At 40.7% G+C, this 16,255-nt stretch overlaps 2 protein-coding genes across 2 annotated transcripts; one reads left to right on the top strand and one right to left on the bottom strand.

Annotated features, from left to right (window-relative positions):
• The first annotated feature begins 1,663 nt into the window (after positions 1–1,663).
• Positions 1,664–7,077, top strand: glb1l (galactosidase, beta 1-like). Its single transcript, XM_080786168.1, has 16 exons — positions 1,664–1,904; positions 2,232–2,401; positions 2,584–2,734; positions 2,892–2,952; positions 3,047–3,141; positions 3,238–3,418; positions 3,525–3,583; positions 3,733–3,854; positions 4,054–4,094; positions 4,482–4,600; positions 4,702–4,776; positions 4,929–5,018; positions 5,123–5,236; positions 5,433–5,564; positions 5,733–5,960; positions 6,567–7,077. The coding sequence occupies exons 1-16, from the start codon at positions 1,836–1,838 to the stop codon at positions 6,768–6,770; spliced, it is 1,911 nt and encodes a 636-aa protein (XP_080642294.1). The 5' UTR covers positions 1,664–1,835; the 3' UTR covers positions 6,771–7,077.
• A 126-nt stretch (positions 7,078–7,203) lies between these two features.
• ankzf1 (ankyrin repeat and zinc finger peptidyl tRNA hydrolase 1) lies at positions 7,204–15,807 on the bottom strand. The gene is made up of 16 exons (XM_080786167.1): positions 15,762–15,807; positions 15,210–15,350; positions 14,631–14,749; positions 12,627–12,729; positions 12,278–12,498; positions 12,048–12,157; positions 11,663–11,816; positions 10,966–11,188; positions 10,446–10,544; positions 10,181–10,351; positions 9,892–10,035; positions 9,363–9,675; positions 9,128–9,239; positions 8,854–9,021; positions 7,822–7,892; positions 7,204–7,484 (listed from the first exon to the last, which is right to left on the bottom strand). The coding sequence occupies exons 2-16, from the start codon at positions 15,328–15,330 to the stop codon at positions 7,358–7,360; spliced, it is 2,256 nt and encodes a 751-aa protein (XP_080642293.1). The 5' UTR covers positions 15,331–15,350; positions 15,762–15,807; the 3' UTR covers positions 7,204–7,357.
• Positions 15,808–16,255: the final 448 nt, after the last annotated feature.

A 16,255-nucleotide genomic window follows, 5' to 3' on the forward strand; every position in this document is an offset into this window, starting at 1 on the left:
TTCATCATCAGTGCATTAGGCAGCCAATTAGTTTTTGTGTGTGGTTTGAACGCAAATTTTCTGATCTCAGAGCTGGGATATTGATGGACTGTCATCGTAGGTTATCGGGACTCTCACACTCATAACAAAGTTACCAAGCCAAATGCATGTCATCCTTTATCCTAATCCCAGGACAATTATCTCTGTCTAACAGTAATGAGCCAGAAAGCCAGGGCTTTCGCCCTATCTGCAGTTGAAATCAGTTGCCATTAGAGATTATAAAGGCCACCCTCTTAAATGGAGACTAATGAGACGAGGGGAAGAGCAGGAAATGAGATTATGGTATAGAGCTATAGTCATTACTACTAAAAGGGTGGGCCACGACTCACGAGACAAGGGTAAAAGAGTGAGAGAGAGTGTGTGTGTGTGTGTGTGTGTGTGTGTGTGTGTGTGTGTGTGTGTGTGTGTGTGTGTGTGTGTGATACTACATGAACATGATAATTTAACATTAGAGAGTCTGTGGTGGCTTTAGCTCACCAGCTAAGAAGTGTAGGGCAGTCAACATTAATTAACAGACATCACAGTTTTTGAGCGGTGCCTCTGCTCCATTACGCAGCTACCGGTATGTGTGTCCATATGTACGTGTCTGTCTCTGTGTCCGAGCACGGAAAGCTTTTCTGGCACAACATATTTTCAGATGGGGGTCTGCGGCCAAATATATATTAGTTTGGGGGTTCTTGAAGTGAAAATGTTTTAGTTCTACTGACTGAGCATCCTTTGTAGACCATGCTGTGTGGGTCTATGAATAAACAATAATATACTTTTAAAACAAATTTGACAAAATTCACATGATATCACATGTATTGTGTATGTTTAATATTATTATTTTACCATAAATGTGGGTAAATATTACATTTGTTTTATTTTTTAATCTAGCTCCACCATTTGTAACTGGGCTGGTCTTCAATCTTCAAGCGCCCTCTAGTGTGCCTTAAAGAATGATGACATAATTACTTGTCATGCCAATCAATGCAAGCATCTTATTCTAATGTTAAAACCATTGGCATCTTATTGCTAAAGGCAGTGATGGACATTAAAAACTTGATTCAGACAACGGAATGTAAAAAAAAAGTGTTCTGTAAAGAAATGCAAAGAAAAACACGACATGTCAGGCTGCCTGGCTCCTGTCAATGCAAACTATTCCTGAACTGGCTGCTTTGTACCGGTAATACAATAGCAATTGTTCTCAACCAACCTCCAGATATTGTCTGTGTGAAATGTTTGTTTAGCATGAGAGCATGCCCTAACGATTTTCATTTTTGGTTGCATTCTCCAAATTAATTAATTTTGTTAGAGCTTTATTTAAACTTTACTCACATTTTTCTGTAATAGACTTCCAACATTCCCACATAATTTCCATTTTCACCGGTAATTACTAGATAAAGTTAATAAACAGTCAAAAAACTAAATTGAAAAATGACTGTGGTATGTGATAAAAACTTCAATCTTGAATAGACAGGCCGGACAGGAAGGTTACTTGATTCTTCATCCAAGTTTGATTTTTAATATTTTATAGCCTGGACCACGAGTAATGTGTTTGTTAACTAGACGGTGTTTAGGACCCAGCATGTAATCAACGTTACGTGAATGTCACATGATAGTCATGTTGCTGAATGGCTGAAGCGGGGTTGTATTGCTATTGGCTTCTTCAGTCAACAACTCAACACACAACAGCGAGACAGAGCTTTGGGCAACTTGCCATTATATCGCACGCCGGGGATATGATTACATACTGTACGATAAATAATGTAATGCCGTGTTAGGCTGCGCCGCTGCGGCATAGATAAGTGGTAGACATGGCTAAAAATACATTGTTTTTCGTTGCAGTGTGCTTTGCCTATTTAGCTGTAAATGGAAACTTATTGGTAAGAAACGGAAACTCAAATAGTCACCTATTAAATATAGTTCATAATGGATTCATTCAGGTTTTCCTCGATATTTGTCATTATGTAATATGACCATACTTAATGGCACGTACTGCTTATTAAATATACCGCTTACTGTAACTGAGTTAAATGTTATTTAGACTATAGTATTATCTGTCCATAATTGACAGATAATAATCCATAAATTAGTTGTCATCTATGATAGTCTTGGTATGCTACTTAGACTACATCAACTTTACATTTTATTACATAAAATCCAATCATGTCAGTTTGTCCTAATCTTACCATTCATGCTTTTGGTTCAAGGCCTCTGCTCACAGAACATTCTCCATAGACTACAACAACAACTGTTTCTTGAAAGATGGGAAGCCATTTCGATTTATCTCAGGGAGTATTCACTATTCCAGAATCCCACAATACTACTGGAAGGATCGGCTTGTCAAGATGTACATGGCCGGACTCAATGCCATCCAGATGTAAGTTTGAAATCACCGACCCACCTCCCCCGTGCGCATGCGAAAACAAACAAACACACACACACACACACACACACACACACACACAGTCACACACACACACACACACACACACACACACACTCTCTCTCTCTCTCTCTCTCTCTCTCTCTCTTCACAACTGCATTTCTTTGTTCATGCAGATATGTGCCTTGGAACTTCCATGAGACTGTACAGGGGGTGAATAACTTTTCAGGTGACAGAGATTTGGAGCACTTCCTGAACCTAGCCAATCAAACTGGCCTTCTGGTCATCCTACGTCCAGGACCTTACATATGTGCAGAATGGGAAATGGTGAGTAGCCATCAACACTCTACCCTGAGCTGTAGTGGTATACAGTATACTGTATAATATATAAGAAAAAGTACTGCATCACCACAAGTGTTGGACATCTCAATTCAGCTCATCAATATTAGTCATTCCCTACAAATTCTTTGCTCTTCTTCCTTAGGGTGGTTTGCCAGCTTGGTTGCTTCAGAACCCAAACATTGTACTTCGTTCAGCTGATACAGGTAGGTACAACTTAAATATAACTTCCCCGGACCCCAACTTTCATCCCAGTCAATTTATTTATCTTCATGCTGATTGACTTCTGATTGTCTTCAGATTATTTGCAGGCAGTCAGCAACTGGCTGGCAGTTCTTCTCCCCAAGATGAAGCCCTGGCTCTATAGCAATGGGGGCAACATCATTAGTGTCCAGGTAGGTCTTATGTAGCCAGTAGCCACAGAACATCGCCGTCTTATACAACAAATAGCACAACTGTATGGTTTGGCTTAAATATTCCCCTAATTGCAGGTGGAGAATGAGTATGGAAGTTACTTTGCTTGTGACTACAATTACATGCGCCATCTGCGGACTCTGTTCCGGTTCTTCTTGGGTGAAGACACAGTCCTGTTCACCACTGATGGAAACACGGACAAGGAGATGACTTGTGGGACTCTGGAAGGATTATATGCCACCATAGACTTTGGTACAGGTTGGTATTATCTATACACACTACAGGGGACATAGGTATCAGCATCTTTCTCTCTGGCATAATTAAGAACACTGTCTAATCTGAATGGTTTGTTTCCGTTACCCAGACACAGATATAAGAAAAGCCTTCAAACGACAAAGGAGATTTGAACCGAGGGGCCCTCTGGTTAGATAAATGTTCCCTATTTATTGGTTTATGAACAGTTTGAACACTCACCTAAAATGTTTGATCTGAATTAACCAACTAATACCGTACTAAAACATTTTTTTTTTATTAACATTGAACTTTTTACTAACATGAACTTTTTGTTCCAGGTGAACTCAGAGTTCTACACTGGTTGGCTGGACCACTGGGGACAAAAACATAATGTTGTTGACTCTCAGAAGATCAGCAGGATGCTAGAAGACATGCTGTCTATGGGTGCCAACGTCAACATGTATGTTCCCCAAAGGCTCATCCTTAAACCGTTAATGCATGGCTGAGATCGAATAATCATTTAAACTAGTGACGGGTCACACTCAGAGTGACAAGAGTGAGTTAGTTTATTTGATTTCTCCATGTCTTTACAATAAAAGACAAAACGTGTGATATTAAAACCTGAACACGCCCTTGAGAACGACTGCTTTCTTTTACAGGTACATGTTTGAAGGAGGCACAAACTTTGGCTACTGGAATGGTAAAGTTGATAAACGCAATAAATACTCATTCATGTTTTAACATGTTATCTCTTCACCGGATTGATGGTGATAAAAGAATAACATTTTTAAAGTAGTGGGTTGCACTCAGAGTGACGAGAGTGAGTGGACTTTATTAGTCTTTACATCAGAATGAACAATGAAATGTCAGAACGAACAATGAATTGTTCATTCTGACATGTAAAGAATAACAAACAATGAAGAATGAATTGTTCATTCTGACATGTGAAGAATAATAAAAAAGTACTTTTGTAAATGTTGTTGATCTAAGAGAAGTCAGAGTGCATTGCGGGGGTAACAAAACGTTTATTTGTCGATAAAAGAATAACAAAAAGCTACTTTTTGTGAACCTCTTGGTTTTCCTGAAGGTGCCGATCATGACACCAGGTACCGCTCAGTGTTAACCAGCTATGATTACGACGCCCCTCTGTCAGAGGCCGGAGACCCAACGGAGAAGCTACTGGCCATCAGAGACGTCATTAAGAAGGTGTAACTGATTATGTATACCCACCCTTAACGGATGTTTTAGCCTGATCTGTATGTGTTTTGTTGAAGTGACTAAAATATTTTTACTTTGTTTTCATAAAGTTCAGAGATATTCCATCTGGTCCCATGCCACCAGCAACTCCTAAATGTGCCTACGGGTCTGTGACTCTGAATAAGGTTGGTTCTTGGCTTCTTGCCTTGTAAATTAATTTTCTCCTTTCTCTATCACCAAAGTTTCAACAGTGCACAAACTGTCTGATCACGAATCATCAAAAATGACAACTGTGGCAGACTCCAGTTTGACCTATGTTTCTCTTATTCTGTTACAGGTTGGCAATCTAAGCAGTCTTTTGAGCAGTCTTTCACCCCAGAGGCCTGTAAAATCCCAGTATCCTTTGACGTTTGAAGGATTGAAACAGGTACAGTGCCTCTCCGAAGGCAAAAGATAACTAGGATTCTAGTAGCAAATCCTCTTGAAACTTCTAGACTGTTGTCTGCAACATGTTGTGTCTATTGTGTTCAGTACTATGGATATATGCTGTACCGCACCAAACTGCCCCGTACCATCCCAGAGGCTACACCGCTCATTTCCCCACTGAATGGGGTTCATGACCGTGCCTATGTGTCCGTCAATGGGGTACGTACTCACAAAGAACTTTTGTTTTTTTGTTACTCTTCTCTTAAGCATAAAGTACATTCATGTGTAATTTTCTTTTCAGACTTTACTCTACAAATGTGTACTGTACAAATATGTCCGTTTCTATATCATACGTGACCACAATGCTACTGACCTCAATATCACAAGTACTCAAGAAGTTAAGATGTCTTAGCAGGTGTTCCAGGGCGTGCTGGAGAGAGACACCATGCTGGTGATCAATGTTACTGGGCAACAGGGTGACACCATGGACATTCTTGTGGAGAACATGGGCCGTATTAACTTTGGAAGCAAGATCAATGATTACAAGGCAAGAACAGTTACATAGGCAAAGCAGTGATACACAGATATAGTAGTGCAGGATTACCTTTTTCAATAAAAGATATACCAATACTGCATGTAACCTCACATTTGATGATAAAATATGGGTAACATACACACTGTAAGTACCAAATGAGTAATGCTATGTGCAATGCAGGGCCTCTTGAGCAACCTAATCCTGGGTAGAGATGTGTTGACCGACTGGGAAATCTATCCTCTGGACATTGATGGAGCTATAGCTGGGGGATGGCCTCATTCAAACAGAAGATACTCCCACCCTACCCCTCAGACAGGGACCTCATTCGGGCCAGTCTTCTACATAGGCACACTACAGCCCAATGGTCTGGCATGGGACACCTTCCTCAGTCTTAACGAATGGACAAAGGTAAAGCAAACACTGATGGCCCTATTTTCACCAGTGCCTTACTGCTTTGCCTTTTTTTTCTTTTACTATTTTGAAAAACATTTTAAAATTGGTGACAATGACAACTAACTAAGGTAAGCTTGTAGATGGGCTATTTGATTAAAAAATGTTTTTCAAAATAGTAAAAAAAAGAAAGGCAAAGACGTTTAGGGGTAAGGCACTGGCGTTTTTTTCTCTCCTTTTATCTGGGTAGTCTTTTTGGGGCTTTTTGCCTTTTATTGATACATTTACAGTAGAAAGGGGGAGAGAGGCACGCAGCAAAGGTCGTCGGGCTGGGGACTCGAACCCACGACACGCTGTCAGTGCCTGGACTGCTCGGCCATTACATTCTAAATATACATTCTACAACAGGCTTCGCTCTGTGAAATTACTGCATACATTGATTTTGAACAGGAAAGCATTCATCTCCTGGTAGACCTTTAGTTGTACTGTATGTCAAACATACAGCAACATTATCTTTCATGATACTGGCAGAACTGTTGGCCTCAGCTACATAATGTGCTCTAAAAAAAGTTTCAAATGACCCCCAATTTGATTTGTATTTTGCACATCTTATGTTCTTCCCAGGGTCAAGTGTGGATTAATGGGGTGAACCTGGGACGATACTGGTCAGCCAGGGGGCCTCAACATACTCTGTATGTCCCTGGTCCCCTGCTCAGCCCCACTCAGCCCAACCTCATCACAGTACTGGAGCTGGAGAGGACACCTGTCCACACGCGGGTTCTGTTTATGGACCGGCCCCAACTAAACCTCACAACCAAGAAGTCTTGACAGAACACATTTCATCGCTTAGTCACCGTCACATACAGAAACTTGGGGGTAATTCAGTGGACCATTAAGTCAGTATTATCTTAGTTCAAGGATTCAATGCTGCATGAATATGGGACATTCTGTCTGAGACATCATAAATATGGCAGCCCAACTAAAATACAATTCAGGTTCTCAGAGTAACTTAAAAAGTAGGGCTGGGGAGTACAATGTTATGGCAATTGTATTCTTTATTTTTTTTAATCACAATGTCTTTGTTTATGCTATTTTATATACAGATACTGTAAATAAATCATTTTGCTTATCAAGATTCAGACTTCAGATGAAATGTTCTGCCTTTTTTGCTGGTATAATAAACATGAAAGAAGGTCTGTAGACTGTATCTTAAATGCTATTCATTGGCACATCCACAAGTAAAACAGCATAATAAAATTCTGTCTGAGTAGTTGATGAATCAGAATGAATATTTTAAGACTGGATACTAAAAGTAGCACTCCTGTTGAGTCAGCATTGACTCAACAGTGTTGCCTGTTCAAAGTCACAGTTCCAGTGAGGTAGATTAGTTTTTCCGATTCTAATCTACGTGAGATTTAGGTCTTGGCAGCAGGAGTATTGGTCTTGCGATGTGCCTGGACACAGCGTGGGGTACAGAATGAATAATCCAGGTATTGGAATGGGATCTTCCCAAGCAGAGATTCTCCACACGTCCAGCACCTCCTAGTGTTACAGAAGTAAAGTAATGCACCTTATGTACATTGTAGGCCGCATCAATGTGTATTCTTGTTATTTTAGTTTGTTTTCCTATTTTCTTTCTTTCTCTATTCTTTCAAGATCCCAAAATGTTTTTTCAACTGATGAAGTGGAAATCCCATTGTTATTATGCGAGGAGATTACTTTGTGTATTTGTCTGTGTATGCAAAATGCAGAAATTGCCACATGATGGCATCATTATGTGGTCAGTTCTGCATTTTGCAGAGGAAAGCTTTAACTAAACAATAAATTAGGTATTTTCCATCACACTATGATCTCCTTCAGAAAAAAATCAAGATCTTACTTGACATTGGAGACAGTGACTCCTGTTGCAGCTGCATGCACTGCCATCCTCCGCTCTGCAGCCAGGGCCCTCTGTAACAAAAAGAAATAGAGTCTAAAAGCAGAATCTAATCTGCCTTAAATAGGCTCAGGTCGGCCTAGCGGTCCGGGCACCTAGGCTGCTAATGCAGCCTGACAGTGTGTTGCGGGTTCGACTCCCGATCCCGACGACCTTTGCTGCGTGTCACTCCCCGTCTCTCTCCTGTCAACTTACTATACATACACAAGCCAAAGCGCTGCAATTAAATGCTATTAAATAATTAAACACTATTCATTTTCCCAAATACGGATGGTGGATGTGACAAACAAACAAAATCAGACTTGAAAGATATTTGGAAGTCGACTTCCTTGGTCTACCAGCAGTGTGCACAAGACATTTGGTGTGGATCGGTGTAGTGCAAGTGCAGTGTTACTGTCTCAAATGGGGGTACATGTATCCCTCAGGGTAAACAGAGATACTACAGAGGGTATGTGAGATGAAGGGGAAAATAGAAATTTACTGCTATGTTAAATGATAAAACGATCAAAAACCTGACTAAAACAACTCTTATTGAACAGAAAGCAATACTTATTTGCCATTATGTGGTTTTATTTTTTGATATGACATAATATTGACATCAAAATTAGACTTACAGAAATGTTAAGAACATGTTTGAGAACAGCTTTGCCGGCTTGCTGTGGTTCGCTACTAACAGAAATTAATTTGCATGCACAGGGGGGTGTTGTTTTTCTTGTTTTGTCGCCAACGTTTTTCAGAAGTTAGACAGGGCCACGGCCCGGTTGGCCCAATGGAGAATACGCCTCTGGGATATGGGGCACTTGGAGTGCACTTGGAGCCAAAAAGGTTTGAGAACCACTGGTAGTTGTTTGAGCATACATACATATTGTATGTACAGAGTTTGACTGAGACGAATGCTTTTCTAGACAACTTGCCCCTAAGTCCCATGACATAAAAATGCCAAAAATATGTCAACAAATGAACCCATTACCACACCTTTTCACGATCAGTGAGGGACGCAAACCTCTTCTTTTCCTCCACTTCAAACTCTATTTTCCTCTTCTCCTCTTTCTGCTCCTTCTCTCGCTGTTTCTTTGCTGCCTTTTGTGCCTTCTTCTTCTCCATCTGCTTTGATTCGATCTCTGCGTTGAGTGGCCCAGGAACCTTGAGCAACAGCAAGAGGTTTTTCATCAATGACCAACTGCAGCGTCGTCAATTAAACGAAATGCGTTTAGAACAAAAGCAAACAGTTGCAGTGAACGTTACACACCTGTGCCTTGCTGTAGTCATACTTGTCAGGATTCTCACCCATGTACTTCCGAAACACATTCCTTATTTCCTTCTCTGGGGCGATGATATATGGAGTCTGTCCTTTATTATCCCTATAATATATATAAAAACGGGTAAAATAAAACATCGAATTAAGTAGATGATCATGTGACATCAAACAGTGTACAAAGGGAAACTAAAAACGCTGACTGTTCAGAGATGGTTGTACTGTGTACCTGCTGGCAGGGTCTGCTCCCACGTCCATCAGCAGTCTGACTACAGCCTTCTGTCCAGCTGCGGAAGCCACGTGTAGCAAAGTGAACCCAGTGGAGTCTACAGGCTTGTTCAGGAGATGCAGTGGACTGAAGCCACCATCAGGTGACTGCTGTTGTTGGGATGAATTTCTTCCCAGTTCACCAGCACTCTCCTTGCCTGCCGTCTCCTCCTCTGCAGCCAGGTTGAGGAGACTGCGTAGGGATTCCACATCCCCGATCTTGCAGGCTGTGTAGAGGGCATCCTTGAGACCGTACTCCCATGACTCATCCACCTCTTATGTGTAAACATAGAAAGCTTCAATTATTTGTTTTCTAATTTATGGAATTTCTTAATTTTTATTTTATATACCGGTATTCAAGAAATGACTTGGAACAAAAACTAAATGTAGGAAACAAAAAACTAAGAGACCCATACAAATGAGGGTTAGAGGATACAGACAGACAGTGGGTAACGTAACAGGGATAACACAAGTACAATACTGTATATCACCTTCTGCTGGGTGTTTCTTCTTTTTCTGTACTCTCCTCCTCCGCTTGGTTTTTGCTAGTTTCTCTTGGGAGAGGTCATCTGTTGACGAAGCATCCAGCTCCTCCTCCTGCACCACCTGCTCATGTCCTTCATCTGCATTCAAACCTGGGATACAGGAAAAGGTTTTACAACATTGTCTGAATGCCTGTTCTGCATTTCCTCCAGTTCAGAATGCTAACATGGTGCTGAGATGCACTTAGATACTCCCCAGAGACATCTATTCTGAACTAATCTAGCATATTGAACCTACTCTCAGTCTCCATTTTGCGTCCGCTTTCCTTCTTTTTTCTTCTCCTCCTATGTCTGGAGGGTTGGATTTCAAACTCCCGAAGGTCCAGGGTTCCCAGTGTCATCTCCACCGTCTCCAGCTGGATGTCACCGCTATCATCATCATCACCTGAACTAATGCTTCCACCTGCTTCTGGCAAAGACGATATGGAAACATAAGCACACTGTTCCTTTCATTCATGTTCATGTGTTCCAGTTATCTCAGTGGACTGATATACAAAACTCACCCTTTTCTGGAACAGTTTCTGGTTCTGCTGTAGACTTTTTTGCCTTTTTCCATACTTTCTTACAGGGACTAAAGATGACTGAGATGTCCATGTCTTTCCCTGTATCAAAATATGTACCCCAAAATTATAACAACAAAATTATAACAAGGCTATACTGCAAATGAATTAACAGGCATGCTATTAATACACAAAGAACATTCAGTAATCCTGGTCACTAAACTGCCTCCCCCTGGCCAGCCTGATGGAGGGGAAAGGAACTGGTTGGAATAACGTGTTCCTGTCACGCGCTACGTCCAACCAGGGAAACTCCCTAAAGGAGCAACTTGGACACTCAGGCATGAAGGAAGCATGAGTTCAAGTCCGTTGCTCTCCCCTTGTCCCCCATATATGGAGGAGGGTGTGTAGAGCCCAGGATCACATTAGATGATTGACACAGGGGTGAAAAATGGGTTACAAAATCGTGGGATAAAAAATATATTAAAAAAGAAATAATACTGTAAGTGCATGATTTGACTCTTACCGTAAACATGAACAGTAGAGAGTACCTCATGTACTCTCTGTACCTCACGGAAGGTTGCCCTGCGTGTCACAAAAGGGAGCATGCGGATCCTGGGGTCTTTTTTGGCTAGTGGGGCAACCCGACCACCAAAAAAGATGCTTTTATTGTAGCTAGGAGCGCGCACGAATATTGCAGATGCCTCATTTATGTGTTCAGCCCAGCTCTCCAGGAGATCCTGGGTCTCCTGCAAAAACACCAAAGAGTTGATTAACTCATACTGTATATGAATTAGTTTTATTATTTACCATTCTAGTGTAATGAGTAGGCCTGTCATATTTTTACATGATTTCCTAATCACAATTATTTTTGCTGGACTACTGTACATGTTGTCTCAGTAAGACAGCCCTCCCCAGATCCACAAGGAGGAGCAGTGCACCAAAACATTATTTGAATTGTCGTACAGGAGGAAGGAAGTCAGCCCAGTCATGAACACTTTGAAATACTAAAATATCTAAAAACACATATTACCCACATAAAAAAACCACAGGAAAGTGTTTCTTGTCTCCCTAAACATCATTAAAATAAGATCTGGTTGCAAAAGGGGTGAAGTGTCCCTTTAAGCAATTTGGCATATCTGTTTTGTGATTTGTGACATCCATAGCAATGAGGAAATTATGTGACCATTAGCTTGACGCCTTTAGTCTGAGTTTTATCTTGCCTTGACCAGTGCTCCCTCATTGTATCTTCTAAGGGCCGCTCCAGCTGACTTAGGTGCATGGCTGCGGTTCTGAGCATCTCTGAGACCCTGAGCAGTGCCTCGCTTGGCGCGCACAGTGTAGCGGTGGAAGGTTTTGTGCTGAAGAACCTCTTTCCTGTAATGTAAACATGCCGAATCGGCCCGGACGGTTATCTCAAAAAAGGTTCAATCAATGTCATAATAGATGCACCCAAAATCAGATTCTCATTTTTGCTTAGTAGTATACATAGTGTTGTATAGAGTGGCAGATTACAATCATTATGTCATAACCTATTTATTTTTTAAGGACATCGTGAACATATTAAGACAGTGAACCTTCAAGTACAAAAAAGAAGTAACCACTGACCCTTTGAAGACTGCACCAGCAAAGTGTCCCCCACCAGTCATGAGGACGACCCATATAGTTTTGTTACTTATGGTCCTCAGGGAAGCCATCCGGTCTACATCATCATCTGACTTAAATATCATACAAGGAGATCAAGAAATGAACCTACAATGAATACTGAAGGAGGCAAATATAACATGGTTCATTTTGAGTGTTTCTCAAAATACCTTTTTCCCCCCGTTAAGACTTACCTTGCTTTGGAGAACACAGCGGTAGACCGCTAGATAATGTCCCTCCAAGTCCTGGAAAACAACTTTGTTGGATAGTCGATGTGGTACTGAATCGTCCAGGAGAGCATCCTCATTATCAGTGCGGGTGATATCACTGCTTCTTCCAGCCCAGTCACTATCAGAGTCCTCCGTGTCCTCATCCCCCGAATCGGACTCTGAGCCCGAGATGCTTGACATATCTCCTGTTGAGAGAAAAAAAAATGTTTTAATGCGATGAGATTTAATAATCCCAGGGTGGAAACTCAGCTCTCATCACAGTAAGGAGTTGCACACAGACCAGCATTTTCCATTGTAAGGAAAGGCCTCCTACCTGTTCCAGTTTTCTTCTCAAACTCATCCGCTGTAACCGGTAGCAGTCCCATCATCTTTTGTCTTAAGTTGAACCGATGCCAGTCCATCTTATAGTGTTCCATCTGAGACATTTGAACAGCCTTTTCAGTCAGTTGTCAAACAAAACAGTATGTCATGGTGTTTTTCCAATTTCACTAAATCACCGTTTCTCAAGGCCTATATATATATATATATATATATATATATATATATATATATATATATATATATAATATTGCAGAAAGACCAATTGTAGAACCAATAAGTCGTAATAAGTGTGGGGGGAAAAGCTTGAAATTAAATTATGATAAATAATACAATAATTAAAATAGCAGATCTACAAGCTCACAACACATTGTGCTGCAAGTGGGCAATCTCTGTTGTAGCAGTCCCATCATCGCAGTGATCTTAAATCAAGCTTTATTATCTTGAATCTTATCTTAAATCAGGCTTTATTATCCTTAAATGTGAGCAAAACCAAATGTATTGTGTTTGGGAACTGCAAAATTGATGCAAATATTAAGGTAAAAATTTAAGATATGGTGATAGAAAGAGTGTATGAAAACAAGTTTTTGGGTGTTATGTTGGACCACAAACTATGTTGGAAACCTCACATAAATTATCTGCGTTCGAAGATGGCCAGGATCAGCATCGGCATCTTGGCCAAAACTAGGCATATATTGAATGTAAAAGCCTTACACACTAGTCTATATTGTGCACTTATCCTACCATACCTAAATTATTGCACAGAAGTTTGGGGTTAACACCTATAAGAGCTCCCTAAAAAGCATATGCACAGTTGCACACTACAAAAAAGAGCATTAAGGATAATATTCACAATGTTGGGTATCTTGAGCATACAAATGCATTGTTTCTACAGTCACAGATTTTGAAATTCATGGACCATGTAAAGTTTAAAACTGTTCAGATGGTTTAAATGTTTAAAGAAGAGGAAAAGTATGATCTAAGAAGGAAGGAAGATTTACAACAGCCTTTTGTCCGCACTACTCAAAAAGGTATGTGCATTTCAGTCTGTGGGGTTACTTTATGGAATGAACTTCCGGAAGAGAAAAAACAAAGCAATAGTATGCCACAGTTTAAACATCTTTAAGAAGTACAGAAATGAGGAGGGAAACCAAAATGTTTGATGCTGATGGAAAGTTTTGTGAGGGTGCGCACTGTGAAGTGGTGTTGAAGTATTAATGTACAGTATGTGTAATTTTGGTTCTTCTATTTGTTTTTTTTCACAAGACTTTTGTGTCAATATAAAAACGTTATGAAGGGGTAGGAATTTATAAGCATCCGCTTCTACCTGCTCCTTTTCGAACACACTTACCTATTGTCTATTGACATATATATATATCTTTTTAAGATATTTTGTATCTTTACTTTTGTTTTATTGTGATGTTTTATTGTATGATGTTTGATTGAAACAAATAAAAAGAAAGAAAGAAAGAAAGAAAGAAAGAAAGGCTTTAAGATAACTAAAAATAATGAATATCATTTTACTTTTATACAAATTACTTGTATGCCTTCTATACCAAATGTTTATTGTTGTGGGAGGGCGAGGCGGGGTGGTCGGAGGATAATAATTGTTTAAAATATGCTAGCATTCCAGAGCACCAGGTTGAGAACCACTGCACTAAATAATACAGGGTTCCCCAATTAATTTTCCTCAAGGGCCATATTTTGACTACGGTACCAGGCTGGGGGCAGAGTCGGCACATGCGAGGTCGAGGTCTTGCCCTGAAATTAATGATCAGGGCAAGACCCCATTTGAAAAGGACCCCCAGTTTGACATGCAGAGGCTACTGACCCTGATACTGATTTAATGCCATTTATAGCTGGACCCCCCCCCCCCCCCCCCCCCCCCTTGTGGCCCCGTGGGCCACAAGGGGGCGCTCCGCGGGCCGCAGAAGGCCCGCAGGCAGATAATTGGGGAACCATATATAAGATATTCTAAATTTGTGTGTATTTAATTTACCTGTTCCTCACGGTTGTTGAAGGAGCTTCGGCAGGCTGTGCAGACCATCAAGTCTGGTACCTCTCTGACAAGACTCCTTCCCTGAAGTGTGCCATCTTCTGGACATAGGTCAACCTCTTCTGTATGGATAGCAATAGCATGTATGTTTAGTAAAAACAAAAAAAGTAACATAATGTGCAGGTATGCATTTGTTTTTAGACAACATGACAATACAATTGTGTTTTTGGTCTCGGGATGGGTTGGAGATGTGGGGATGATTTTGTGTAGTTTTATTGACCAATAATAATAATAACTTGAATATATATATCGCCTTTTAAGGACGCTTTACAAAACAGAAAACAAAACAAACAAACTAATTGCCAAAAGCCTGAGTAAACAAATGTCTCTTCAGTGCAGACTTATACTACTACTATACGTTTTTAATGTGTAATGTCTTATTATTGTATTGTGTGTATGTGCATTGTGTATTTTACTGCATAAATGTTCTCTCCTCGGCTTTTATTGCATAAGCGGGTTATTGCATTGTCCTGTTCAAAAATGCATTCATATTCAAATTTAAATATGTGTGTAGTAGCCTACTGTCTGAAGACGGATCAGGGGGTACAGGTTGGACAGTTGTCACTTCTTTTAGCCCAACATCCTCGTCTTGGTGACATAAATCAAAGATAGAACGGTATGTTGTGCAGGCTGGCAGTGCCATCGTCAAGCGTTGACTGTCACCTGTCATATTGGACACAAACAGAGAGAAACGTAATGTAATTTGTCACTCAGACTAGCAACAATCATTATGGTGAGTTAGTTGTTAACGTGTCGAGAAGATTGAGCTCACCGTTGTGTCTTTATCATAATAACGCTATTTGCGTTGGCAAACCACTGTTTTCTTAATCACAGTTTAGCTGATGCAGTTGTGACCTAAATGTACTATGAACGACACGTGTAAGTAACTACTGTAATGTAGACAGGACCAACACCCGCCTTACTTACTACTAGCATGAACCAACATTACAGACAACATTACAGACATTATCGAGTAGGAGGACACATTTACATTTATTTTATACACGTCGTTAAAAGATACTATGCCATTCCACCCAGTGGAATATATAATATGTGAATGAGCAATTCACTTACCACGAATAACGCTTTTATTGTATCCAAAACATAGAGTTAAAAGATACAGTAGTCAGACATACTGGCACTGCTACAAAATCATGTCTAATCTACGGAAGCCCAAAGGCGGTCGCTCACCGAAAGTAGCCGATCTAAAAGCCCACAACGCGTTGCGGAAGTGACGCGTTGTGAGCTGTTAGATCTGCTGTTTTTGGCGCGCGATACCGCCGTCCGCAGAGGTATAGATAGATGCTATGCATTTTGTGGTCCCCTCCGCCGCCTCCGGTGAAACACGTTTCATCATAGCAGCAGTACCACACTTTTCCTCCGGTGGAAAGCCTGGTGAGGCCATAGGGGTGAGGCGAGGTTAGCACCACACACACACACACACACACACACACACACACACACACACACACAGTACTGAGTACACCAATAGTCATAACACAATTTACAGTCTATGCTCACTACACAACACGTTATGTGTTCATAAGAATCCTAACAGTAAGTAACTA

Source organism: Protomyctophum bolini, assembly GCF_963924005.1.
Source record: "Protomyctophum bolini genome assembly, chromosome: 16".
NCBI classification, from domain to species: Eukaryota; Metazoa; Chordata; class Actinopteri; order Myctophiformes; family Myctophidae; genus Protomyctophum; species Protomyctophum bolini.

Coding starts and splice junctions, on each gene's coding strand:
- glb1l (XM_080786168.1), top strand. CDS start 1,836: ATGGCTAAAAATACATTGTTTTTCGTTGCAGTGTGCTTTGCCTATTTA. Junction 2,735..2,891: donor TATGTGCAGAATGGGAAATG/GTGAGTAGCCAT, acceptor CTTCTTCCTTAG/GGTGGTTTGCCAGCTTGGTT. Junction 3,584..3,732: donor TTGAACCGAGGGGCCCTCTG/GTTAGATAAATG, acceptor TTTTTGTTCCAG/GTGAACTCAGAGTTCTACAC.
- ankzf1 (XM_080786167.1), bottom strand. CDS start 15,330: ATGGCACTGCCAGCCTGCACAACATACCGTTCTATCTTTGATTTATGT. Junction 9,676..9,891: donor GAAGAAACACCCAGCAGAAG/GTGATATACAGT, acceptor TTTACACATAAG/AGGTGGATGAGTCATGGGAG. Junction 7,893..8,853: donor CCCTCACTGATCGTGAAAAG/GTGTGGTAATGG, acceptor TTTTTGTTACAG/AGGGCCCTGGCTGCAGAGCG.